The sequence below is a fragment of the Erinaceus europaeus genome, chromosome 4, assembly GCF_950295315.1.
Source record: "Erinaceus europaeus chromosome 4, mEriEur2.1, whole genome shotgun sequence".
Lineage (NCBI taxonomy): Eukaryota > Metazoa > Chordata > Mammalia > Eulipotyphla > Erinaceidae > Erinaceus > Erinaceus europaeus.
Genome location: NC_080165.1, coordinates 10588880 through 10614248, shown reverse-complemented (window position 1 = coordinate 10614248; position 25369 = coordinate 10588880). Strand labels below are relative to the sequence as shown.

The window sequence follows — 25369 nt, the reverse complement described above, 5'->3', positions numbered from 1 at the left end:
ATAAGGATTGAGTATCTCCACTGTGCTGAAAAATGATTGCTTTTCTCCAGTTTAACTATTCTTTTCATTGTGTATTGACTTAGAGGTCGTAACTGAATGGGAGCTCCTTCCTGACATCACTTATGAACTTATCTAGACCCAGGGTAAACTAGTTTTTAAAAGACTGGACTATTTTCATACCCATCAAGATATGAGATTGAAGTGTGACATCTCGTTTTACCATACTCAGTAATTTTCCATTCACTCTTTTCCCTGTTTTGAGCACACTCTGGTAAAAAGCACATAAGGAACAGAGCCAAACTGGCTATGCTTGACAAGTCAAGAAAGCCTGGGAAGGGTGCCGATCACTTGTGTTGCAGATATCGCCCCCTTCAGGAATCGGGGAGCATCGATCTCACAAGCGGAATACCGGCAAGACAGTGTTGCTTCAGTTTACAAAGTTTCTGTGAATAATGTTGGGAAGATAAATGCTTCCTAAACTAAATGGTCTTGTTTCTTCATTTAAAGGATCACAGATTTTTAACACTCAAGAAATCACAGAATTTTGTGGAAACCAATGCTAGAGTGTCCTATAAAAGTCAAGGAAGATATTTAACAACCTTTATATGAAACCATGGACCCAGCAATTTGGAGAAGGCGAGATGTTCAAATGTATTCGAGTAAACACAACTTCTAATCCCGCTCATTAGTTAGAAATTAGCACTAGTAAAAGTATTGTATATTTATTTCTATGATACCACAGTCCTGGAATCCTGATTACAGTCATGTATAAATATTAAGACAAATGATCATACTTTTCACAGATAATAGCAAAACAAAGGCTGGTGCACATCAGGGAAGCAGGGGCACTTGAAAGGTGACGTGAATATTCAGTCCTGAACCTTAATAACGGAGAAGCATGTGTTTTTTTCTTCTGCATATTTCCTTTTTGATAGTCTCAGTAGCAGTAGAACTAAGTATAAGATGATCATGCGTCATGGGAATGTCATGCTAATGACGGTAGTTCTAGTGCTGAGTTGTCACTCCCTTTCTTTGACTTCCTTCCCAGTAATGGCTTTATTCCTACTGGCCGTGATCCTGATTGCTGTGCTGATTCCGTCTGTACCCACACAAGCAAAGGTAAGGTGAACGTAGAAAGTCTTTCCTGAACCAGCTCAGCAACTTGGTGACATGGCAGGATGCTTTGAAAATGGAAGGGGGCATATGTGTCTGTTTCATTAAAATGAAGTGTAGGTAGCTCAGACTGTTGAACACAATTACTGGGCCAAAAGATAGATCACCTGGTAGGGTGTGTGCCTTGGCAGGTTTAAGCCTCATCACCACATGGGCACACCAGGTGCCAGGACGCTTCTGTGCTGTGCCATCCTTTCCTGGCTTGTGTGCTTGCTTGCTTGCCACCAGGCTCACCTCTGGGGCCTGGGGCCTGCATATGGAATCCGTCACTCCTGGCTGCCATTTCCTCCCTCCCCACACCTTTTATTTTTTCTCCCTCTCCTCTCCTCTCCTCTCCTCTCCTCTCCTCTCCTCTCCTCTCCTCTCCTCTCCTCTCCTCTCCTCTCCTCTCCTCTCCTCTCCTTCCTCCTCCTCCCCTCCCCTCCCCTCCCTTTTCCTCCCCTTCCTCCTCTTTCCTGTTCTCTACTTATATGACAGGAGAAGAGGAGGGGGAAAAAGAAGACTCTTGCATTACTGCTTCACTACTGATGAAGCTTACCCCTGCAGGTGGGGACCAAGGGCTTGAAACCAGTTGCTTGCGCTTGATAAAGAGAGCATTCCATGGCGTATGCCATCACTCAGCCCTCCTCCTCCTCCTCCTCCTCCTCCTCCTTCTCCTCTCCTTCTCCTTCTCCTTCTCCTTCTCCTTCTCCTTCTCCTTCTCCTTCTCCTTCTCCTTCTCCTCTCCTTCTCCTTCTCCTTCTTCCCTCTCTCTCTCTCTCTCTCTCTCTCTCTCTCACCTTTATCTGCAACAAAAAGTCAAATAGTTGACACAACTGATGTGTCACAACTATTGAACCCTGTCCCCATGGCACTGGGAGAAACTTCAGTGCTGTGGTCTCTCTCCCTGCCTGTCCCTTTCTGTCTCACTGCGTTGGAAGATTTCAGCCTGGAGCACTGAAGCACCACATCAAGATGGGAGTTGACAGCTGAGATGTCCAGTGCGATGGTCGCCTTCTTTAGATACTGCCGTGTAGGCAGGCGCCCAGACAGAGACCACACGATGTAAGGTCCTGTCTTCACTCCTGCTTCTTCTGTTGCCACACTTCCCTTCACCTCAGGGTGTATTAGCTTTTTAATACTCAATGGACAAAGTCAGCCATAATTCATTAATTGAACATCTTTCTCTTCCACATTATATTAGAGATTACAAAAAGTTGAAAGACATCTTTTGAGTAACTTTATATAAACTTTGCCCCTACCAGGGTGAATCGTGTTTTAGAATATTGCATACACTCAAACTAACCATAAATATTCTTTCTCTAATGCAGATATTGTCAAGTCAATGTTTTCCTTCAAGTGTAGTTTTTTTTTTTTTTTACCTTCAGGGGGCAGACTTCACAAGTGGTGAGGCAGTGCTGCAGGTGTCTCTGTCTTCCCTTCCCTCTCAATTTCTGTCTCTACCCAAAATAATAAATAAAATTAAAAATATAGAATTATTTTTTAAAAGAGATAGTTTGACTTTTTTTTTTTTAAAGAGAGACAGTTTGGCTACTTTTATTTATTTTACACATGTTCACGTGTTTCAGTTTTATGTTGCACATGTGAGTGAAACCATCTGGTAGTCTTATCAGGGAAAAGAAGATCCTTTGGTAACGGATATAAATATAGCAATAAGAATTCCTAAACACAAAAAGATAAGACTCCTTGATATAACCTATTCCCTCCAGTCCCCACATTTATTTAAAATACAGAACCAGGTATATGGGAAGTAGAATTATCATTTTATGCAAAAAACTTTTTTTTTTTTTTGCTAATGGCTCCAGAATCTCATATTTCAGTCCCAGGTACCACTGTAAGCCAGAGTGGACAGTGCTCTTGTGAAAAAGAAAATAAACAAGAAAGAATAATAATTTTAAAAGTCTCACATAGGGAGTCTGGCGATTGCACAGCGGGTTAAGCACACGTGGTACAAAGCACAAGGACCAGCGTTAGGATCCCGGTTCGAACCCCCAGCTCCCCACCTGCAGGGGAGTCACTTCACAAGCGGTGAGGCAAGTCTGCAGGTGTCTATCTTTCTCTCCCCCTCTCTGTCTTCCCCTCCTCTCGCCATTTCTCTCTGTCCAATGATGACGACATCAACAACTATAATAGCTACAACAATAATAAAAAAAAAGGGGCAACAGCAACAACAACAAAAAAGTCTCAAATAGAAGATACTAGTGAGCTGTCTCATGGACCCGACTTTTTCTCCTCCCTCCTCTTTCTCCTCCTGCTTCTCTTTTAATCCAAAAGATGCAAAGGATAGTAAAGATACTACTGCCTCGCCATCCACGGAGCTCCGCTGCTTCTGTCCATGGTGCTCTCTGAAGTGCGGGGCCTTCCCAGCAGGGTTTAGCCAGTGCGCCCCTAGATGAGCTGTCTCCCTTCCACTCCTTCAGATCATTGTTACAAGAGTTTGTCCAAGACAACCACCTCATTCAAATGTAAATAATACAAAAGTTGCACATATGGCCCTCAAACAAGATACTATTTATTGTAAGAAAAATAACAATAACCATCAGTATGGAAGGAAATAAACTAGGAAAAGATGACATCCAAGTGGACAAATACAATACACAGCGTTGCCAAATGAATTTTAACTCCCATAAGAAGAAATAGGGAAGATCCAAATATGCACGCTAAAGAAAGGGATGAATTTTAACTTCCACCCTTTTCACTGTTTCATTCCAAACATATAAATATTATTTATTTATTCCCTTTTGTTGCCCTTGATGTTTTATTGTTGTGGTTATTAATGCCGTCGTTGCTGGATAGGACAGAGAAAATGGAGAGAGGAGGGGAAGATAGAGAGGGGGAGAGACCTGCAGACCTGCTTCACTGCCTGTGAAGCGACTCCTCTGTAGGTGGGGGGCCGGGGGGTCAAAATGGGATCCTTACGCCCATCCTTATACGTGAGCTTAACCCACCTGCCCGACTCCCATGAACATTCTTACGTCTAGAAAAGTCACACTAAGTGCTTCCTTGAAGATAGATCTTAGTGTTTGTGGTTCCGATTCCTTTTCAGTTCATCACTCAACGTGTTACCTTCTCATTCTCTGTTTTTAAATATTTCAGTTAGTTATTTATTAATGAAAGGGATAGGAGAGAGAGGACCAGAATTCCTTCGGGTACATGTACTACTGGGGATTGAACTCAGGACCTCCTGCTTGAGTGTCCAACACTTTCTCCACTGCACCACCTCCCAGACGACTTACCTTCTCATTCTCAAAGCTTCAAACTACTTTCCTATTATACCTTTGGCTCAGACTTACTGGAAGTACATAACAAATATTGTCTTGAACTAAATGCTTTTATAAACTGAACTTTGTTCTGTTGACTTATCTTATCCATGCCTATATCTTTATAAATGTTAAACAAATCTGACTGTATTTCCTTTTAGGATCCAGCCTTCACTGCTTTGTTAACTACTCAGACAGAAGTCCAAAGAGAGATTGTAAATAAACACAATGAACTAAGGAAATCTGTCTCTCCAACTGCCAGTAATATGCTAAAGATGGTAAGAGATAATAATGGGAGAGAAATGGTGTGAACCAGTAATGGTGAGAGTAGGCAGTGAGTAACTGGTAGCTCTTAAGAACTTTCTACTTTCATGTGAGCCTTTTTTAGGGAAGAACACTTTAATTTCTCCTTATAGTAATTAAATAACTTGTCAGTGTTATATAGTCATCAAGTTGCGAAGACAAAAGCCATATCTTCAGACACTAGACAGGAAGTCACTGCATTTTTAAAAAATTATTTGTTTATTAATGAGAAAGATAGGAGAGGGGAAATAAAGAACCAGACACCTTTCTGGCACATGTGCTACCAGGGATCAAACTCAGGACCTTTTGCTGGACAGTCTAAAGCTTTATTCACTGTGTCACCTCCCAGACCCCATCACTGCATTTAAAAAAAATTCTTTTTTATTACTTATTTATTTTCCCTTTTTTTTGCCCTTGTTTTTTATTGTTGTTATAGTTATTATTGTTGTTATTGATGCTGTCATTGTTAGGACAGAGAGAAATGGAGAGAGGAGGGGAAGACAGCGAGGGGGAGAGAAAGGTAAACACCGCAGACCTGCTTCACCACTTGTGAAGCGACTCCCCTGCAGGTGGGGAGCCAGTGGCTCGAACCGGGATCCTTAGGCCGGTCCTTGCACTTAACCCGCTGCACTACCGCCTGACTCCCATCACTGCATTTTTAAAATTCACTATTTTCACTATGGTAAGGAAAGAAAGGCCTTTATTTCTTTAGGATCATTTTCATTCAGGATTAATAACAGCCTCCTTTCCAGGGCATAATTTATAAACTAGATGTCTCCTTTATGAAAACAGTGAGTTGGAAATTACTGACTACTACTGACATATAATTAGAACATTTTATATGTGAATCAGCACTATCCCTCCCTGTCACAACAGTTCTAGCCCTGATTTTTTTTTTTTTTTTTTTTTTTGCTTTCAGAGCTATTATTCTGTTTAGATGGATGTCTTGTCTCTCAACCAATGACCTCCATTTGTGTGGAGATTATGAAAGATTTTTCAAAAGAGAAGATTTTAATATCAGTGGCAATTAGCTATTACATCTACAGAAGTTTTAAAAGAATGCATGCCAACCTCCCAATTAGATTATAAAACTTATGTTTTCCTGGAATTGAATATTGATGTTCACTTTTATTTTTCTTGGGACTTTTAGGGATGGAGCAAAGAAGCAACAGAAAATGCCCAAAAGTGGGCAAACCAGTGCACATTAGGGCACAGTAATCCAGAGGACCGGCGAACCAGTATGTGAATTAATGCTTGTTGAATAAATGAACAAATAAAACAATCCTGAACAAATGAGATAGGAGGGTCAGTTGTGGGATACTGCATTCAGGATTTACGCTCTTCAGTGAATCAATGTGACTGGCTGCTGTCTTATTAAAGCAAAGCATTTATTCATAGAGGATTGTGATAACTAGATTGATTCCATGCTCACTGATGATTAATTTTAAGCAAATAGCTTCTCAGAAAGTACTTCCTGTGTTCCTTTCAACTAGTTAATGAGGAAAAAGGTCATGTGTTGTTTTCCAGTTTTCAGAATTATCAGAAAACTAGCCAGGCATTTTTATTTCTAAGCATTTCCTCTTTTCCCCCCATGAAATCGTGCAGTGATTTGGTATGTGAAACCTATTTTACATTCATAAAGCATAGTGGTTATTTTGAATTGTTTGCTCTTTTTAAAATCAGGATAATTACCTTGGGTATGGTGATTCGTTTAAAAAAATATTGATAACGGTCAAATAGCTCTTTTTCCCCTTTGTCACTAGAAGTCCAGTGTGCTAGCCATTGTGCCAGAAACACCTGATACTTGTTCCTTTTTATTGTCACCAGGGTTATTGATGGTCTCTGTATGATAAACCCACCATTTCTGGTGGTCAATTAAAAAAAAAATTCCTTCTCCCTTCTCTCTCTGATAGTGACAGAAATAAATAATAGAGAGGGGAGGGAGGCTAGAGAAGGGGGTAAGAGGGACACTGGCAGCATGATTTCACTGCTTGTGCGAAGGTGTCTGTGCTGTTTCTTTCTTATTCCCTCTCTACCTCCCTCTTTTCTCTATTACTCTATCAAAAAATCAAAACAGAGAAAAAAAAATGGCCGGACTGCCGAGAGCAGTGAGCTCATTCAAGCACTGAGTCACAGCAATAGTTCTAGTGGAAAAAAAATATATAAAAAGCAAATTCAAAAAAGAAAATTCTTGTTTCTCCAAAACTCCTAAGAAACATTAAATCACTAATAAGTATAATAAAACTAAGGATAATAAAAGAAGCCCTAAGAAAGAGGAGTCATCAGATCTCCCATCTAACTTTCTCATTACCTGGAGAGGTCCTGGCAGCTAAGAGTCTGTGTTGACCCAGGAAGTAAGACAATGGCCGTTAACCCAAATCTCATCTCTGGTCTCGCCATCCTGTGCTCTTGATTTTGTTAGCATTCCAAAGAAGCCAGGCCTTTGGGCAGGATCTGGAAAGTTGTGGCCTTTTATTCTTAGACCAGCAATTCCCATTACCCAAGGAGAAGCAGAACACTACAGTTTTTATCAGTTTGCTCTGTGTCAAGCCTGGGTGAGGGAGCATTTGCCAATCCAAACCACCAGGTCTGTTCTTACTCTAGAGGATAAGCAGTACTAAACCTATCAGTGTAGGAAGAGAGATCACGTACATCTCTTAAGGCAAGTCTACAGATGCTGAGATATTAGATACACCAATGAACACTGGACTCCTCAGGAGAAATCTGGGAGCAGAGAGAGCTCTTCCTTTGCTTGGTCTGTGTCGAGTCTGAGTGAAAACCTGGCATATGCCAGTACAGTCTGCTGTCTGTGCTCTCCCTCCAAGCAATTAGATTGTGCCAAATTCATTAGAATCCCAACAACTGAGCGACAGATTCCAGTTCTTTGGGAAACTGTACAAACTGGAGCACTGGGGACCAGCAAAATGCCTCACTTGGATAGTGTGCTTAGTTGCAATGTGCGTGTGCCACACAGGTTTGCGCATGGTTCTTCACACTTTAGTGGAAGATTCATTATTGTGGTCTCTATACTTCTCTCTGCCTCTACTTATCTAAAAAAAAAAAAAAAAAAAAAAAAAAAAGAAGGAAGGAAGGAAGGGAAAAAAGAAAGAGAGAAAGAAAAGAAAGTAGTTGGATCATTAGACACACAATTTTTCTTCCCAGGGAGAAGCTGAGAGCTAGTATTTTTCAGTCTCTTGCTCTGCACTGAGACAGGAGAAAAGTTATTCTGTCTACTACTTATAGTTAAACTATAATTTCCATTCTTGAGTAACCTGTGGCTTGACTTCCAAGACTAATAAGACAGAAGCCATATCTCTGGGGATTGCCCTTTCAAAAAATCAGAATGCTGGGGGGCTAGGAGGTGGCACACCTGGTCAAGTGCATGTGTTACAATGCACAAGGACCTAGGTTTGAGTCCCCAGTCCCCAGTCCTCAGTCCCCACCTACAGGGGGAAAGCTTTGTGAGAGGTGAAGCAGTGCTATAGGTCTCTCTCTCTCTCTCTCTCCTTTCCCTCTTGCTTTCTGGCTATCCAATAAGTAAATAAAGATGAAAAAAATCAGGGTGCTGAATTTATAAACAAACTCTTCCCTTCTGCTAGGAGAAGGTGGGGCTGGAAGAGATAGCTTCCTGAAGTGGCACTACACTGAGAATAGAACCCAACTAGAATGTGTTCTGTTCACCCTACAGGCCTCAGTGACTCAGACTTCCCTGTCACCCAAGAAACAGGAGACTTTCAGTTAGTTGCTTATATGTTTGCTTGCTTTTAGTTTCTTATAAGAATAATTCATTCATGAATTTTTGCTGAATTGGTGCATTTGTCGACAGGTGGAGAGTACAGTTCTTACTACCTAGCATCTCTCTCAGGCCCTTCCTGCTTAATGTAGAGGAACATTTGACCTCATAACATAATGAATTTTATTGAGCCAGATTCCTTCCAATTTAGGGAAGATCAAATTTTTTTCTATACCTGTTATCTGTCTTGATGTTGGAATTGCCTCTTGACTGGGACTTTTCAAAACTGCCTGTAACATTTCTGTCTCAAAGATCATATCAGATCATAGTTATAAATGTGCAGGGTCCTGAATGCTTAAAATATCTACTGTTGGTGGACAAGAGAAGGAAAGAGACTGTGCTGAGAGTTCATAAGGCTTTCTCGTCACCAAGATGTCAGCAGGAGAGAGCATGATCCCTTGACAGACCAGCAAAAGAATTTCCCGTATTGACGTCAGTTTCTGTGCACTAGGCAAATCTATTTTCTGTTCAGTTTGATGGCTGATACTTGGGGAGAAGAGCCCACCCCATCACTTTATTGAGGGATTAGTGGTTTGCAGTATGGTTTCTCATCTTCCCATGATATGTCTGCAAAGTACTCTCCCCACCACAGCCCCAAATAAAGTCTCTGTCCACTATCAAGCACCAGGCTCCCAAGGCCTCTCTCTCCACCCTTTCCCTTCTCCTCCTTACCCAGAGTCCTTTGCTTTGGTATACTACACTCCACTCAGTTCAAGTTTTACTTTGTGTCTTCCCTTTCTGTTCTTGTTTCTTAAGTTCCACCTGTAAATAAGCACATCTGGTATTTGTCCTCTTTTTGGCTGATCTCACTTAATGTGACTCCTGCAAATTCCACTCAAGATGAAGCAAAGGAGATGACTTCATCATTCACCATTTTAAACAGTTGAGCTGTACCCCTTTATGTGTATATGCCACACCTGACCACTCCACTCATCTGTCATTGGTCATCTGATTTTTTTGACAAGGGAGCCCAAAACATTAAATGGAGAAAAAAGAATCTCTTCAACAAATGGTGTTAGGAAGACTGGGTTGAATCATGTGGAAGAATAAAATTGGTCATTATATTTAACCGAGTACCTTTTCCCTCCTAAGTTACAAGTGCAAGTGCTGTTTGAATGATGACTTTGGAATCAAGTAGTTAACTTTTTTCCTCTTTTTTTCTTTTTGCCACTGAGTGTTTTATTCCTTACTTTATTAATAATGTGTTCCTTCTTAGGCACAAACTGTGGTGAGAATCTTTATATGTCAAGTGACCCATCTCCATGGTCACAGGCAATTCAGAGCTGGTATGATGAGAGCCAGAATTTTGTGTATGGTACAGGGGCAAAGCCTGCCAGTGCAGTTGTTGGACATTATACTCAGGTAAGTGGTGTGGGACTATGTGAAAGCTTGGTAGAGCTTAGGGGAGCTCTCACATCCTCGGATGGGGGTCTGGAAAGACATCCCATTTGTTAGCCTCTCTCCTTATAGAGATGAGCCAAGAGGGAAAAATCTCCCAGACTCAGTTTCTCCTTGTTAGTGTCTCAAGCTCACAGAAAGCCTACAAGCCTCTCACACTTAGTTTCCCCTGATAGCAGCAGGCCAAATAGCTGCCTGCTTGAGGGTTCACTCAAAGTTCACACAACCACTTCACCTTTTGATCATAAAGGAGAACACACTCTATCATACACCCTCCTATACCAGGCAATAAATAATACCCCAAAGTCTATTTCCTTGTGCTCTTTGATATCTGTGATTTACATCAAGATTTGTTTTTCTTCTTCTCTACCTCACCTTACTGGTTTAACCCCTATGCTTCTCTCAAATGCCTTTGGATAATTAACTCGCCTGCATCATGGAGACTAATCGTTTTGACCTTTATGTATCTCATCAATTCTTGTCATACCAGCCCCCTACCATAGGGGCAAGCTGACTTTTAAGAAACCTGTAATTTCTGACATATGTGAAAAATGTCCTTTGTTTAACTCAGTATAAAGACCTGTACTCTTCTCCCAATAAACGAATGTTCGTACCAGAATATTCCCCAATGACTCTTTCCAAGTTGTGTGGTCCCTAGAACCGGCGAGGGAGGGTTGGAGGCTTACCCCCTGGTTGGAGCCACTCCACGTGAGCCCCAGCAAGTGGAATACATGAAAATACTCCTGGTACAAAGGCTCTAACATAGAAAGTCCCTTTAAATAATAACCAGCATCAATGTCACATCTGGTGGGGAAGCCTGGTTATATATTATATATTCTCAGCATTGGCTAGCATTTTATTTGAAGTTGTGTTTTACAGAATTCTTGGTAAAGGAGTATTCTCAGCTTTTTCAAACATTAAATAAATCAACAAATACAGATGAGATCTTAAGATCCTAAGACATTCAATTTTGTGTTCTAAAAGGCTGAGATATTTCGTTAGTCCTAAATTAAATTTTTGTCTTAAAAGCTTGGGATTTTGGGTCAATGAGACAGATTATGAGGAGGTGCCTGTGTTCTCACACACAATTGTCAGGCTTGAGATCTAGTCCTCAAGGCACTGGAGGAAGCTTTGGTTTTGTTCTCTCTCTCTCTCTCTCTATGTCTCTCTTCATCTTTTTCTTCTCTCTGAAAAAGTTAATCCAGAAAGCTGAAGCCCCAATGATAAAATTTTTAAATAAAGAAGTTAAAATTTGCTAAGTCAGTGATTTACATATTTCTTTATATGATAAGCAATGGTATTGGTAAGTTTCTCCACTTTTAGAACTGGTATTTTTATGTTACCCTTGTTTCATTTTTGGTTTTTTTTTTGCCTTAGTGTTGTTTCTGGAGCTCAGTGCCTGCACCATGAATCCACTGCTCCTGGAGGCTATTTTTCCCCTTTTATTGCCCTTGTTGTTCTTTTTAATCATTGTGGTTATTATTATTGTTATTGATGTCATTGTTGTTGGATAGAACAGAGAGAAATGGAGAGAGGAGGGGAAGATGGAGAAAGGGAGAGAAAGACAGATGACACCTGCAGACCTGCTTCACCTCTTGTGAGGCGACCCCCCCCCATAGGTGGGGAGCCAGGGGTTCCAACCAGGATCCTTGTGCCAATCCTTGCCGGGTCCTTGCACTTTATACCATGTGCGCTTAACCCTCTGCACTACCGCCCAAACCCCATTTTCCCTCTTTAATGTACTTTCTTATCTCCCTTTATGCAACTTCAGGTCGTTTGGTACTCATCTCACCTCATTGGATGCGGCGTTGCCTATTGTCCCCGACAGGAAAGTCTAAAATACTTCTACGTTTGTCAGTACTGTCCATCGTAAGTATAAACATTTGCAGTTTAATAACAAAAATAAAATTCCACCTGAAATATACTTTGTAAAAAATTATCATGTATTAAACAGATCAGAATAAAAGACATCATCTCAGTCAAGGGAAGGAATACATTTGCAAATGTCCTTTGTGCTTATGGCCTTAGTTTGCTCATGTTTAAAATGTATTCCTCTCTTTTAATTACTGACTTGACATTGGTTCACAAAATCATGAATTTCGCAGGCATGGCCACACTTCTGCCAGTACTTGTGCTCCTCACTGAACCTGCTGCCGGATTTCCTGTAGGCTTTTCCTCCTTCTGGCAATAGCTATCATTTTTACATGATTGGAAAGATGGCTTTGTTGCCATTTTTTGCAAGTTCATTTGCTTTATTGTCTATACACAACATATGTGTGAAATCACCTGATAGTTGTCCTTCACCTCTTTTTATTTTTTAAATTTATTTTCCCTTTTGTTGCCCTTGTTTTAATTATTATTGTTGTTGTTGTTGTTGGGTAGGACAGAGAGAAATGGAGCAAGGAGGGGAAGACAGAGAGAGGGAGAGAAAGACAGACACCTGCAGACCTGCTTCATCACCTGTGAAGTGACTCCCCTGTAGGTGGGGAGCCCGGGGCTCGAACTGGGATCCTCACACCAGTCCTTGCGCTTTGCACCATTCACCTCTTTACTTGTTTCATTTAGCTTGATCACCTTAAGTTACATCCTTTTTCTACTAAATGATACAATGTGATCTTTTGAAACTGCAAAGTAGCATTCATTAGGGTTACATCCTGTAACCTTGTTATGCACAACATAAATATACATCCAGCCGTTTGAATTGGTGTTTTAATATCTGCTGGATACATGCCTGCCAGTGGTATTGTTGTAGCATCTTTCTTTTTTCTTTTTTTAAGGTCTCCCCATCCTGTGTTGCTTAGGGATAGCCTCAGCTTGCATTCCCCCCATTAGTATACTCATCTTTTGTCTACATCTTCAAAAACACCTGTGTTTTATGACTTCTTTGTTGTAGACCATTCTCATAGCTGTGAGATGAGAGGTGGTAGGTATCTCATTTGATATTATTTTGTGTTGGTCTGCTTCTAATTCTGCTTCTAAGACCCCTTCTATTTTGATCATCACGTTAGGTTCACTTGCATTGCTTAAAGTTGTGGTCTATTTACATAATCATTGTTTTGTTTGAGACCCGCACTGGTTTAATCCCACTGGTTCATGCTCTTTTTCCACTCCGCCCCTCACCTATTCACATCCTGTTTTCCACCGTTTAATCCCCACTGGTTCGAGCGCTTTTTCCTTCTCCCCACCCCCTATCCTACGTATTTCCTTTTCCTGACACTTCCGCCTCAGGAGATATAAAGGACATGATTTTCTAATGAATAGAGATTTGATTGATTGCACTGCATCCCCGCTCATCAATAAAGATTGAACTGCATTCCCAGCTCAGCCATGAGTCCCTGGTTGTCTGTCTCCCGCCCACATAGCTAGCCTGGCAATTTTGTATTTCTAATAAGTGATGCAAGACTATTTTTCATGTCTGTGGACCGTCTTTAGGTCTTCTTTGAAGAACTGCCTATTTAGACCTTGTGAATTGCCTTGTATTGTGTTTTATTTGAATTTCTTTGTACTATGTTGCGAAACTGTATATATTTTTCTATCAATCCCTGGTCAGCTGTGTGATGTGCAAATGAAGTCACCCAGTTGTTAGGTTGCTCCCCCCCTTTTTTTTAAGTCCTTGTGGAAGTTTTTATTCATGTATAAAAGAGTTTTTAATTTGTTGTGGTCCCATTTGCTTCTACTTTGTTTAGTTTCCCTTGCTGATAAGGTTGAGTCCAAACTTGTCTTTAATGTTAAGGCCTCACTCGATACGCTTCACCTGTTTTCTCCTATGTAGTTAATAGCTCCAGCTGATCAGGGAGGACACAAAATTCTCAGTATCAAGAAAAATATCTGAAGTTCTCTTTCCCAACTTATAAAGGAGCCTCACCTCTCCCACTCCTCTCCCCTCCCCTCCTCTCCTCTCCTCTCCTCTCCTCTCCTCTCCTCTCCTCTCCTCTCCTCTCCTCTCCTCTCCTCTCCTCTCCTCTCCTCTCCTCTCCTCTCCCCTCCCCTCCCCTCCCCTCTCCTCTCCCCTCTCCTCTCCCCTCCTCCCCTCTCCTCTCCTCTCCTCTCCTCTCCTCTCCTCTCCTCTCCTCCCCTCTCCTATCTCTTCCCTCCACTTCCCTTCCTTCTCTTTTTCCTCTAGGGTAATCACCAGGGCTCAGTGTCGGCAGTATGTATCCACTGCTTCTGGAGGCCATTCACCCATTATTTTATAGGTTAGAACAGAGAGAAACTGAGAGAGGAGTGGAAGATAGAATGGGGGAGAGGAGAGACAGCTGCAGACCTGCTTCATTGAATGTGAAGGTGGGGAGCCAGGGGCTTGAGATCCTTTCGAGGGTTCTTGCTCTTCATACTATATGCTCTTAACCCATTATGTTACCACTTAGATCCCGCCCTTCCAGGATTTTCCTATTCCTCTTTATCTAAAAAGCTAAGTACATTATTTCCACTGATCATGACTCATTTATTTTGAATGCTTCAGTCATTCTTTGGGTATCCAAGTTTTTTCAAGAGGTTATTAACAGATTTTTGACTTGAGAGAAAGGTAACAACTGGTCTGTTTTGCAGAATTTTTCACAAAACACAACTACTTAATGAACCATCCCTTGATTGATAACAGTGGACATGTGCTTTCATTAAGCAATACATTTGAAGTTATTTATAACATCATTTGGATATACTGAAAATATAATCTCAATACATCAACTACTCAATTCTTTCAATGTTTGAAGTTCCTTGTCATTTCTGTTATTCTATCTCAACTTCTGTTGATGAGTGGGATCATCCCATACTCATCTTTATCTTTCTGACTTAGCTCACTTAACAGAATTCCTTCTAGCACCATCCAAGATGGGTCAGAGAAGGTGGGTTCATTGTTCTTAATAGCTGCATAGTATTCCATTGTGCATACATACCACAGCTTTCTCAGCCACTCATCTGTTGTTGGGCACCTGGGTTGCTTCCAAGTTTTAGCTATTATGAATTGTGCCGCTATGAACATAGGTGTACACATTTCTTTTTGGTTGGGTGTTATGGAGTCCTTGGGGTATATCCCTAGGAGAAGGATTACTGGGTCATATGGAAGGTCCATGTCTAGCCTTGTGAGAGTTCTCCAGACTGCTCTCCACAGAGGTTGGACCCTTTTACATTCCCACCAGCAGTGCAGAAAGTTTCTTTGTCCCCACAGCCTCTTCAGCATTTGTTGCTGCTGTCCTTTTTGATGTATGCCATTCTCACAGGGGTGAGATGGTATCTCAATGTCTTTATTTTCATTTCTCTGACAATCAGGGATGTGGAGCAATTTTCTCATATGTTTGTTAGCCTTTTGGATCTCTTCTGTAGTGAATGTTCATATCTTCTGCCCATTTTTGGATGGGGTCATGTGCTTTTTTGTTGCTAAGTTTGCTGAGATCTTTGCATATTTTTGGTTATTAGTCTCTTGTCTGATGTATGGGATGTGAAGATCTTCTCCCATTCTGTGAGGGGTCTCTTTGTGCGATAGTTTCTTTGGCTGTGCAGACACTTTTCAATTTGATGTAGTCCCACTGATTTGTTTCTGCTTTAGTCTTCCTTGTTACTGAGTTTGTATCATCAAAGATGTCCTTGAGGTTTAGGTGGGAAAGTGGTCCACCAATGTTTTCCTCTAAGTATTTGATAGTTTCTGGTCTAACATCCATGTCATTCATCCACTTGGACTTGATTTTTGTTTCTGGTGAGATAAGGTGGTTCAGTTTCATTCTTCTGCATGTTTTGACCCAGTTATCCCAGCACCATTTAATGAAGAGAGCCTCCTTCCTCCATTTAGTACTTTGGGCCTCCTTATTAGATGTCTATAGGTGTGAGAGTTTAGTTCTGGGCTTTCAGTTCTGTTCCATTGGTCTGTGTGCCTATTTTTGTTCCAGTACCAGGCTGTTTTGATGATGATGGCCTTATAATATAGTTTGAGATCTGGGACTGTGATGCCTTCATTTCTGTTTCTTTTCCTCAGGATTGTTTTGGCAATTCTAGGTGTATTCTGGTTCCAGATAAATGATTGTAGTTTTTGTTCTATTCTCTTAAAGAAGCTTGGTGGAGCTTTGATGGGTATCATATTAAATTTGTATATATATATTTGGAGAGACTATTCATTTTGATGATATTTATTCTTCCAATCCATGAGTATGGGATGTCTTTCCATTACTTGGTATCATTTTCTTTTTCCTTGAATAGTGACTCATAGTTTTCAGTATACACATCTTTCACTTCTTTGGTCAGGTTTATTCCTAGGTATTTTATTGATTTTGCTGCAGCAGTGAATGGGAGTGATTTCTGGATGTCTTCTTCTTCTTCAGATTTAGTGTTTGCATAAAGAAATGCCACTGATTTTTGTATATTAATTTTGTAGCCTGGCACCTTGCTATATTGCCAAATAACTTCCAGTAGTTTTCTACTGGATTCTTTAGGTTTCTCTATGTATACTATCATATAATCTGCAAATAGTGAGAGATTGACTTCTTCCCTTCCAGTCTGTATTCCTTTGATTTCTTTCTCTTGCCTGATCCAATACTATGTTGAAGAGTAATGGTGATAATGGATAGCCCTGTCTAGTCCCCGATCTGAGGGGGATTGCTTGCAGCTTCTGTCTATTGAGTATGATGTTGGCTGTATGTTTGCTATATATGGACTCCACTAACTTGAGGAATTCCCCATCTATTCCCATTTTTTGTAGTGTTTTGAGCATGAATGGGCATTGGATTTTGTCAAAGGCTTTCTCTGTATCTATTGAGATAATCATGTGGTTTTTGGTTTTGCTTTTATTGATGTGGTGAATGACATTGATTGGCTTACATATGTTGAACCAGCCTTGCATTCCTGGGATAAATCCCACTTGGTCATGATGAACAATCATTTTTTAAAATTTCTTTATTGGGGAATTAATGTTTTACATTCAACAGTAAATACAATAGTTTGTACATGCATAACATTGATATACTGCTGTATCCGTTGGCCAGGATCTTGTTCAATATTTTGGCATCTATGTTCATCAGAGATATTGATCTGTAGTTTTCCTTTTATGTTGTGTCCCTATCTGCTTTTGGTATCAGGGTGATGTTGGCTTCATAGAAGGTGGAAGGGAGTGTTCCTGTTTCTTAGATCTTGTGGAAAAGCTTTAGAAGTATAGGTATTAACTGTTTCCTGAAGGTTTTGTAGAATTTGTTTGTGAAGCATCTGGTCCAGGACTTTTGTTGTTGGGAAGATTCTTAATAACTGTTTCAATTTCTTTGTCTGTGATTAGTGCATTTAGGATTTGTAGTTCTTGGTTCAGTTTTGGAAGGGCATATGTTTCTAGGAATTATTTCATTTCTTCCAGATTCTCTAGCTTGGTGGCATATAGTTCTTCGTAGAAGTTTCGCATGATTTTCTGGATTTCTGTGCTGTCAGTTGTGATATCTCCTCTTTTGTTACAATTTTATTTATTTGAGTCTTCTCCCTTTTTTTTAGTGAGTCTGGCTAGGGGTTTGTCAATCTTGTTTAATTTTTCAAAGAACCAACATTTGGCTTCACTGATCTTTCGTATGGTTCTCTTATTTTTGATGTTGTTTATTTCTGCTCTAATTTTAGTGATTTCCATCCTTCTGGTTGCTTTAGGGTTTCTTTGTTCCTCTTCCTCTAAGTCCTTAAGGTGTGCAGTAAGGTCGTTTATTTGAGCTTTTTCTTGTTCTCTAATATGTGATTGTATGGCTATGAGTTTCCCTCTCAGCACTGCTTTAGCTGTGTCCCAAATATTTTGATAGCTTGTGTTTTCATTGTCATTTGTTTCCAGGAACATTTGAATTTCTTGCTTGAGTTTCTCTCTGACCCAGCGGTTCTTAAGCAGCATGTTGTTGGGTTTCCAAATTCTGTGACTTTTAGTAGCTTTCTGTTTGTTGTTAAATGGTAGCTTTACTCCACTGTGTCCTAACATGTGGTCTATCTTTGAGTATGTGCTGTGTGGATTTGAAAAGAATGTGTATTCCAGTTTTTTTTTGGATGAAGGACTCTGAAAATGTTCAGGAGGTCTAGTCTGTCCATCTCTTCATTTAATTCTCTTTTTTCTTTGTTGATTCTCTGCTTTGTTGATCTGTCTAAGTGTAAGAGTGGGGTGTTAAAGTCTCCCACTATTATTGTATTACTATTGATATACTTTTGTAGTTCTTTCAGTAGGTGTTTGTTGTATTTAGATGGTCCCTCATTGGGTGCATAGATGTTAATAATTGTTCAGTCTTCTTGGCTGATTGATCCTCTAATCATTATGTAATGGCCTTTCCTGTCTTTTATTACTTTATTTAATTTAAAGTCTATTGTGTCAGATATGAGAATGGCTGTTCCTGCCTTTTTGTGTGGTCCATTGGCCTGTATCATAGTTTTCTATCCTTTCACTTTAAGTCTGTGTTTGTCTTGTTGGGTCAGATGGGATTCTTGCAAGCAGCATATGGTTGGGTTGTGCGTTCTGATCCATCATTTCACTCTGTGCCTTTCGATGGGTGAGTTTAAGCCACTGACATTTATTGATATTATGGATTTAATGTTTTGTAGTGCCATTATTCAACAATTTTTTTAATTTGCTCTGATATATGGCAAGTAGTATGGTGGTGGTCTGGTTTATAAGAGGTCTTTTAGAACCTCTTTCAGGGCAAGCTTGGTGATGGTTGCCTCCTTTAACTGTTGTCTGTCTGAGAAGGTTTTGATCGCTCCATCTAGTTTGAATGAACACCTAGCAGGATATATTATCCTTGGTTGAAACCCTTTTTAATTCAGGGTTCAATTGATATCTTTCCATTCTCTTCTGGCTTTTAGAGTTTGAGTAGAGAAGTCTGCTGATAGTCTTATGGGTTTTCCCCTGTATGTGACTTTTTTTTTTCTCTTGCAGCCTTTAGGATCCTTTCTTCATCCTTACTTTTCATTGTAACTATGATGTGTCTTGGTGTCTTCAGGTCTGGGTTGATTCTGTTTTGGACTCTCTGTGCCTCTTGAATCTTTATGTCCTTTCTGTTGTTTAGGTCTGAGAAGTTTTCTTCTATAATCTCCTCTAGAATGTTTACTTCCCCTTCCTCTCTTTCTTCCTTTGGTAGGCCTATTATACGAATGTTACTTCTTTTGAGATCATTCCATATGTCTCTGTTGTTGTTTTCAGTGTCTCTCAATCTCTTTTTGAGTTCTTTTACCTCTTTCTTAGTTTTCTCTAGCTCATCCTTTGTCTGGCTAATTCTGTTTTCTGCTTCTGTTAGCCTGCTTTCCCTTTCCTCAGCTTCTTTCTTCAGTTCAGTTACAGTATTAGCTTGTTCTGTTAATTGGCCTTTTAGCTCAGCTATTTCAGCTTTCAGTTCTCTAATTAACTCGAAGTAGCTTGTATTTCCCTTGAGGGTCTCATCTGTTGTTTCCATAATTCTGATAGCCCTTTCCTCCATAATTGTCTTCATTTCTGTGATTATTAGTTTATTATTGCTTGCATGCTTTTCTTATTTATGGTTACTTCTGACTGATTTGTAATTTCTTCTGGGCTTTTGTCCTGATTCATTGTGGTAGCAGTTTTATTTGCTCTTGATTTAACCATTTTTTTATTGATGTGTTTTTTATTTTTCTGTTCTGTTGTTCTTCAGTTGTTGTGTTTTGATTACAAGCCACACTGTACTAAAGACCTTTATTACAAATGCAGTCACCAACCTCAGAAATTACAACAATAGTAACTGAAGCAAGGATGCAGTTCAACCAATACTAGATAGCCAAACAACACCTCCAGTCCAAGAAAAAATAGCAACCAAATCCAAAAGAAAAAGTAAGAGAAAGGAAAAAAGGGAGAGCAAGAATCGACAGTTATGCAAATCTACTGTCCACTGTAAACTCCAGGGATAGCAAGAGGAGAAAGGGAAGTAGAGAAGAGAGAGACACACACATAGAGTCCACTCTGAGTCAGATTTCTTCCCCCAAATAATTCACAAATGAGTATCAGTGAATTCAGAAAGCAAAAGAAGGAGGAAGGGAGAAAAGAAGAAAAGAACAAGAAAAGAAAGAGCAGTGAAAGAGTTTTTTTTTTTTTTTGACTTAGCTAGGAGGAGGGAAAAAGGAGAGTGGAGGGGAGAGGTAGAGAGAAATAAGTTCCTCTCACAATGGATAGGACACCCAGTCCCCTAGCAATGGAAAAAACAGCTAATTTTGGTCAGCCTGAAGAAGGAGGGGGGAAAAGGGACACATGTATATTATAATAGTGATAATAAAATAAAATAAGAGTAAAAAACCCTAACAGTCAGTATGCAGCTTGGACCACTCCGAATTGGCTGCCAGCAGCCTGGGTAAAGACAGCCAATTGTAAGAACTATCCAAAACAAACAAACAAAAACCTCCAGGTAGTCTTTCCCAGGCAGGGATGAGGCTGTGATTGGTCAGATATTTTGTCTCTCAAATAGAGCTCCAGCTACTTAAAAAAAAAAAAAAAAAAAGGAAAAGGCTTTGAAGGATACCCATGGTGAGCCAGGAATCTTGGTAAAGAAAATAGCTCAGCGGGAAGCCTGCTAGGAGCGGCTGTCCAGCCCCTAGAGGCTGCTTCTGGGGTGGTGGGGAGGGGTGAGCAGGAGGGTGAATGTGTATGTCTGATGAGTAACACTGGCATCAAGACTAAATTAAGCCAAGTGAAAAATATTTTATAACTTAACATTTTGAATCACAGTGGGAATAATCTGAGTAGAAAGAATAACCCTTATGACAAAGGAGCACCTTGCGCCAGCTGTCCTGCTAACTGTGAAGGCGGACTATGCAGTAAGTTGGAAGTCTTTGTTACTGTCATAATAGTTGATATTTTATTTTTCATAATAAGTAAGTTTCTAAAATGGCCAATTTTATTGATTTAGTTATTGTTTATTTATTTTGATCAGAGCACTGTATTCTTTATTTTTATCTAGGACTTTGGAGCCTCAGACACGAGAGTCTGTTTGCATAAGTATTATGCTATCCACCCCCATGCTGGCCAATTTAGTTTTTATCTTGATCCAAAGGAGATATTCATTAAGCAAAGTATATTGAAGCATTTTACTCTTTTAAATAAAAAATAAGTTAGTTGTAATGAAAAGAATATTTCCTGTAATATAATAAAACAACTGCCATCAATGTGTTTATGTCACTTTGCAAAACACAATAATGTTAAATATACTGTTGCTGATAAGTGCCTCATTTTATTGAAATTTGTAGTTATACCAAAGATGGCATTTGGAAAGAATCTAAATGTATAAATCTAAGACATCCCAAATAGTGTGGCTTGTGTGTATGTGTGCTCTATGGAATCCCTAAAGTTGACTGTTTCCCATTTTTCTCTAGTATAAATAATAGTGTCTAACATAATAAATGATTACTTTCCTTGTATATATCGTTTTAATGGATAACACAAACCTGTAAACAGTCGTAGCTTCCAACAGACGTTGCAGCAAAAGGGAGTGAACTAAGTTTTGCATAACATTCCCAGAATTGTTATGAATAGAAACAAAACCAGTGGTTGACATTTTAGAAATTGGCATACTTTTACTAAAATGACTGAGAAATAGAATGGACTCTTTATTGGGAAATTCACGTTTGGAGGCATGTGCCTTTAGTTTTTACTCTTTCTGATTGGATTTATAGTTGTAATTCAGAATGTTTATATAATGTCAAAGCTTTAATTCAGCCTAGAAGAAAATGTTGAATATGTATACTTGTTTTGAATACTGTTTAAGAGTCTAGAATTTATCGTTTTAGCAATCAGCCCTAATTTGAATGATCTTAAACAAGTGGTTGATAAGGTCAGAATCATGTTCTATAAAGAGTTTCTCAACAACAATATATGCAAACAAGTATATGGAACTCACTAGAAAAGTTTTGAACGAATGAGTTTGAAAAAAAAAACAGCGGTCAGCAGCAAGGTTAAATAGTTAAGAGTTTATTGTATTTGCTGGTTTGAACTAGAAAAAAAAAAAGGGGGGGGTTCTGACTCAAGTGACTAGTCAGAAAACCGTTTCACTGTGATTATGGAAGGGTGATTGAGAAGCCATAACCAAGAATCGTCAACCTTGTTGGTGGTAAAACGAGTTCAGTTTGAGATTTACTAAGTTTGGTGGGGACCCAGGTGATCATCTAAGAAAGCATATTGAAAGAAGGGGTATATTACCTTTGATCTGTATCTTCCCACAAAAATCAGTTCATCTGAAAAAAAAATTGAAAGAAGAGTTTGAAAGTGGTGTTACTCAAGAGTATAACAAAATGGCCGCGTTCTCTGTCAGAATGCGTCTCTCAAGTAGCCACCTCTAGTCACATGTGCAACTTGCACATAGACATACAGTTAGTGGGGGTCGGGCGGTAGCACAGCAGGTGAAGCGCACATGGTGTGAAGTGCAAAGACCCGGTTCCAGCCCCCACCTGCAGGGGAGTCGTTTCACAAGCAGTGAAGCAGGTCTGCAGGTGTCTTTCTCTCCCCCTCTCTGTCTTCCCCTCCTCTCTCCATTTCTCTCTGTCCTATCCAACAACGATAACAACTACAAAGAAACCCAGCAATAGCAATAATGACAACAACAAGGGTGACAAGGGCAACAAAAATGGTGGAAAAATGGCCTCCAGGAGCAGTGGACTCATAGTGCAGGCACCAAGCATCAGCCCCCAGCGATAACCCTCGAAGCAGAAAAAAAAAAAAATATATATATATATATATATACATATATATATACTAATTTATTCTCTTTACTAAAGAAGGAAAGAAGAAGGTTTTTTTTACCAAACACCACCAAATTCAAAATAAAAAGGTGGTGGGGTAATCAGTGACCTTTAAGCACCGTCCTCCAAATATTTTCCTCAAGACAGTATACTCATCATCATGTAGGTGACACTGTCTTGCTTGTCCAATTTTAACCATACTATGAGCTTTTATTGTGTATCTATCTATCTATCTATCTATCTATCTATCTATCTATCTATCTATCTATCTATATATCCCTCCAGTATTATCTTTGGGGTTCAGTGCCTACACTATGAATCCACTGCTCCTGGAAGCCTTTTCTTTATTTTATTAGTGATTTAATAGTGATTTATAAAATTACATGACAACAGGGGTATAAATCCACTCCATTCCCACCACCAGGGTTCTAAATCTTCAGTCTCCCCACTGCAAGCCACCACAGGTCCCCCAAGGTTGTAGACATGGGCCAGCCATCTTCTCTACAACTACCGTTTCTCATTTATATACAGTTGCCCCCTTTTTCTTCCAGATCTAATCCTCTCTTCCCCTCCAAGCCACTCATATATCCCTCTCCTTTTCCTCCTCTCTGGGTGCTGATGGAGCTGGAGCTCAGAGCCCTCTTAACCTCTCTCTCTGATCACTTCTCTCCCACTGGGAGTATGGATCGAGGTTGGTTTGGAGGTGCAGAAGGTAGGAATTCTGGCAGCCATCTTTTTTCCATCATCATTGCTGCTGTTGTTGGATAGGACAGAGAAAAATTGAGAGAGGAGGGGAAGACAGAGGGGGAGAAAGACAGACACCTGTAGACCTGCTGCACTGCCTGTGAAGAGACATCCTTGCCAGGTGGGGAGCTGGAAGGATTTGAACCAGGATCCTTGCACCTGTCCATGCCCATGTGATTCATACTGTGTGCGTGTAACGTGGTGCAACACTGCCGGGCTCCTGTGTGGACATTTTTACTTATTTATTTAAAAAAGGAGACATTAACAAACCTATAGGACAAGAGGGGTACAACTCCACACAATTTCTACCACCAGAACTCCATATCCCATCCCCTCCCCTGATAGCTTTCCTATTCTTTATCACTCTAAGAGTATGGACCCAAGGTCATTGTGGGAGGCAGAAGGTGGAAGGTCTGGCTTCTGTAATTGCTTCCCCGCTGTACATGGGCATTGACTGGTCGATCCATACTCCCAGTCTGTCTCTCTCTCCCTAGTAGGGTGGGTCTCTGGAGAAGCGGAGCTCCAAGACACATTGGTGGGGTCGTCTGTCCAGAAGTCTGGTCTGCATCATGGTAGCATCTGGAACCTGGTGGCTGAAAAGAGAGTTAACATACAAAGCCAAACAAACTGTTGAACAGTCATGGGCCTAAAGGCTGGAATAGTGCAGATGAAGTGTTGGGGGGTACTCACTGCAGACTATTGTATACTTTTGCTTTCAGGTATATATTTTGCCCTAGTTTATGGATACGTGTGAACATAGGCTCTATCTCACAGGACCTGGTCTATATCTAGGTTTTGGGACTTAGTTAGAAAGTGATCCAACTGGGATGGAATTAGAGAATACTGTGAAAGGAAAGGTCTTACCCGAGTAATGAAGCTGAAGGGTTGGCATTCCTGTGTGGACATTTTTATGTTAAGGAAAGTGGTAACAAAGTAGTTTATCTCTTTTATTACAGCCAATAGTTGTGAGTATGAAGATATCCTAAGTAACTGTGCATCCTTGAAGCAGTCAGCAGGCTGTGACCATGAATTGCTGAAAGAAAAGTGTAAAGCTACTTGCCATTGTGAACACAAAATTTACTGAAATGCCCACTGTGTGCTTAGCAGGACAAAGTGGAGAAGGACTGCAACACTTAATTATACAAGGCACCAGGAAAACTACAAACACATTCGCTAAAGGAAAAAAAAAAAAGATGTAGTCTACGTAATCTAGGGTTCCAACTTTGGGCTTTGATGTGAACTGGGTACTTTTAACCGGATGACCTGGAAGATTTTGGAAGTTGTATGGTCATAAGAGGTAGGACACTAAAGCCTTGATCTAACTGGATGAAGCACCTTAAAAAAAAAGATTCTTGCTATCTTTACAACAGTGCTTTATGTATGTAAAGAATAAACTCAAATAATGGTACTTATCTTTGCTTTAAAGAAGACACCTCATCTTCAAACAAGGATAATCATTATTTAGAATAAAGAACTTTTTCGAAGACCACATGGGTGTGATTCCTATTTTATAATCTAATTAATTAATCTCAGCTAAAGTTAGTCTAGATAAATATTAATACAGAGCAAATATTCACCTATAAAACTGAATTCAACAAAACACAATTATTTCTATTCTTGATTTTGTCTTTTGGTTTTTAGAACTTGATCTTCATTCTGATTAGGTTTGTACTTTTTTTTTTTTTTTTTTTTGCCTCCAGAGTTATTGCTGGGGCTTGGGCAGCCCTACAAATCCACTGTCCCTGGGGGTCATTTTTCACCAATTGTTATTGCCTTTATTGTTATTGTTGTTGCTGCTGTTGTTGGATGGGACAGAGAGAAGTTGAGAGAGGAGGAGAAGACAGGGGGAAGAGAAAGACACATTCAGATATGCTTCACCACTTGTGAAGTGACTTCCCTACAGGTGGTGAGCCGGAGGCTTGAACTGCCTGAACTTGCACTTTGCACTATGTGTGCTTAACCCAGTGTGCTACCACCCAGTCCCCAGGCTGGTACATTAGACAATAAATACAATAGTTTCTACAAGCAT

The 25369-nt window shown here is 40.1% G+C and overlaps 1 protein-coding gene across 4 annotated transcripts in view; it reads left to right on the top strand.

Annotated features, from left to right (window-relative positions):
* Nucleotides 1–24829, top strand: part of CRISP2 (cysteine rich secretory protein 2) — a 31063-nt gene extending 6234 nt beyond the window's left edge. For 2 of the 4 annotated variants that reach the window (XM_060188733.1, XM_060188732.1), the window contains exons 4-11: nucleotides 508–659; nucleotides 1049–1119; nucleotides 4595–4711; nucleotides 5887–5974; nucleotides 9746–9891; nucleotides 11699–11796; nucleotides 20591–20679; nucleotides 24297–24829. In XM_060188733.1, coding sequence (XP_060044716.1) covers nucleotides 614–659; nucleotides 1049–1119; nucleotides 4595–4711; nucleotides 5887–5974; nucleotides 9746–9891; nucleotides 11699–11796; nucleotides 20591–20679; nucleotides 24297–24424 — 783 coding nt within the window. In that variant the 5' untranslated portion in view covers nucleotides 508–613 and the 3' untranslated portion in view covers nucleotides 24425–24829. The remainder of the gene's footprint in view (nucleotides 1–507; nucleotides 660–1048; nucleotides 1120–4594; nucleotides 4712–5886; nucleotides 5975–9745; nucleotides 9892–11698; nucleotides 11797–20590; nucleotides 20680–24296) is intronic. The other 2 variants (XM_060188734.1, XM_007523285.2) reach the window with 2 other exon arrangements.
* Nucleotides 24830–25369: the final 540 nt, after the last annotated feature.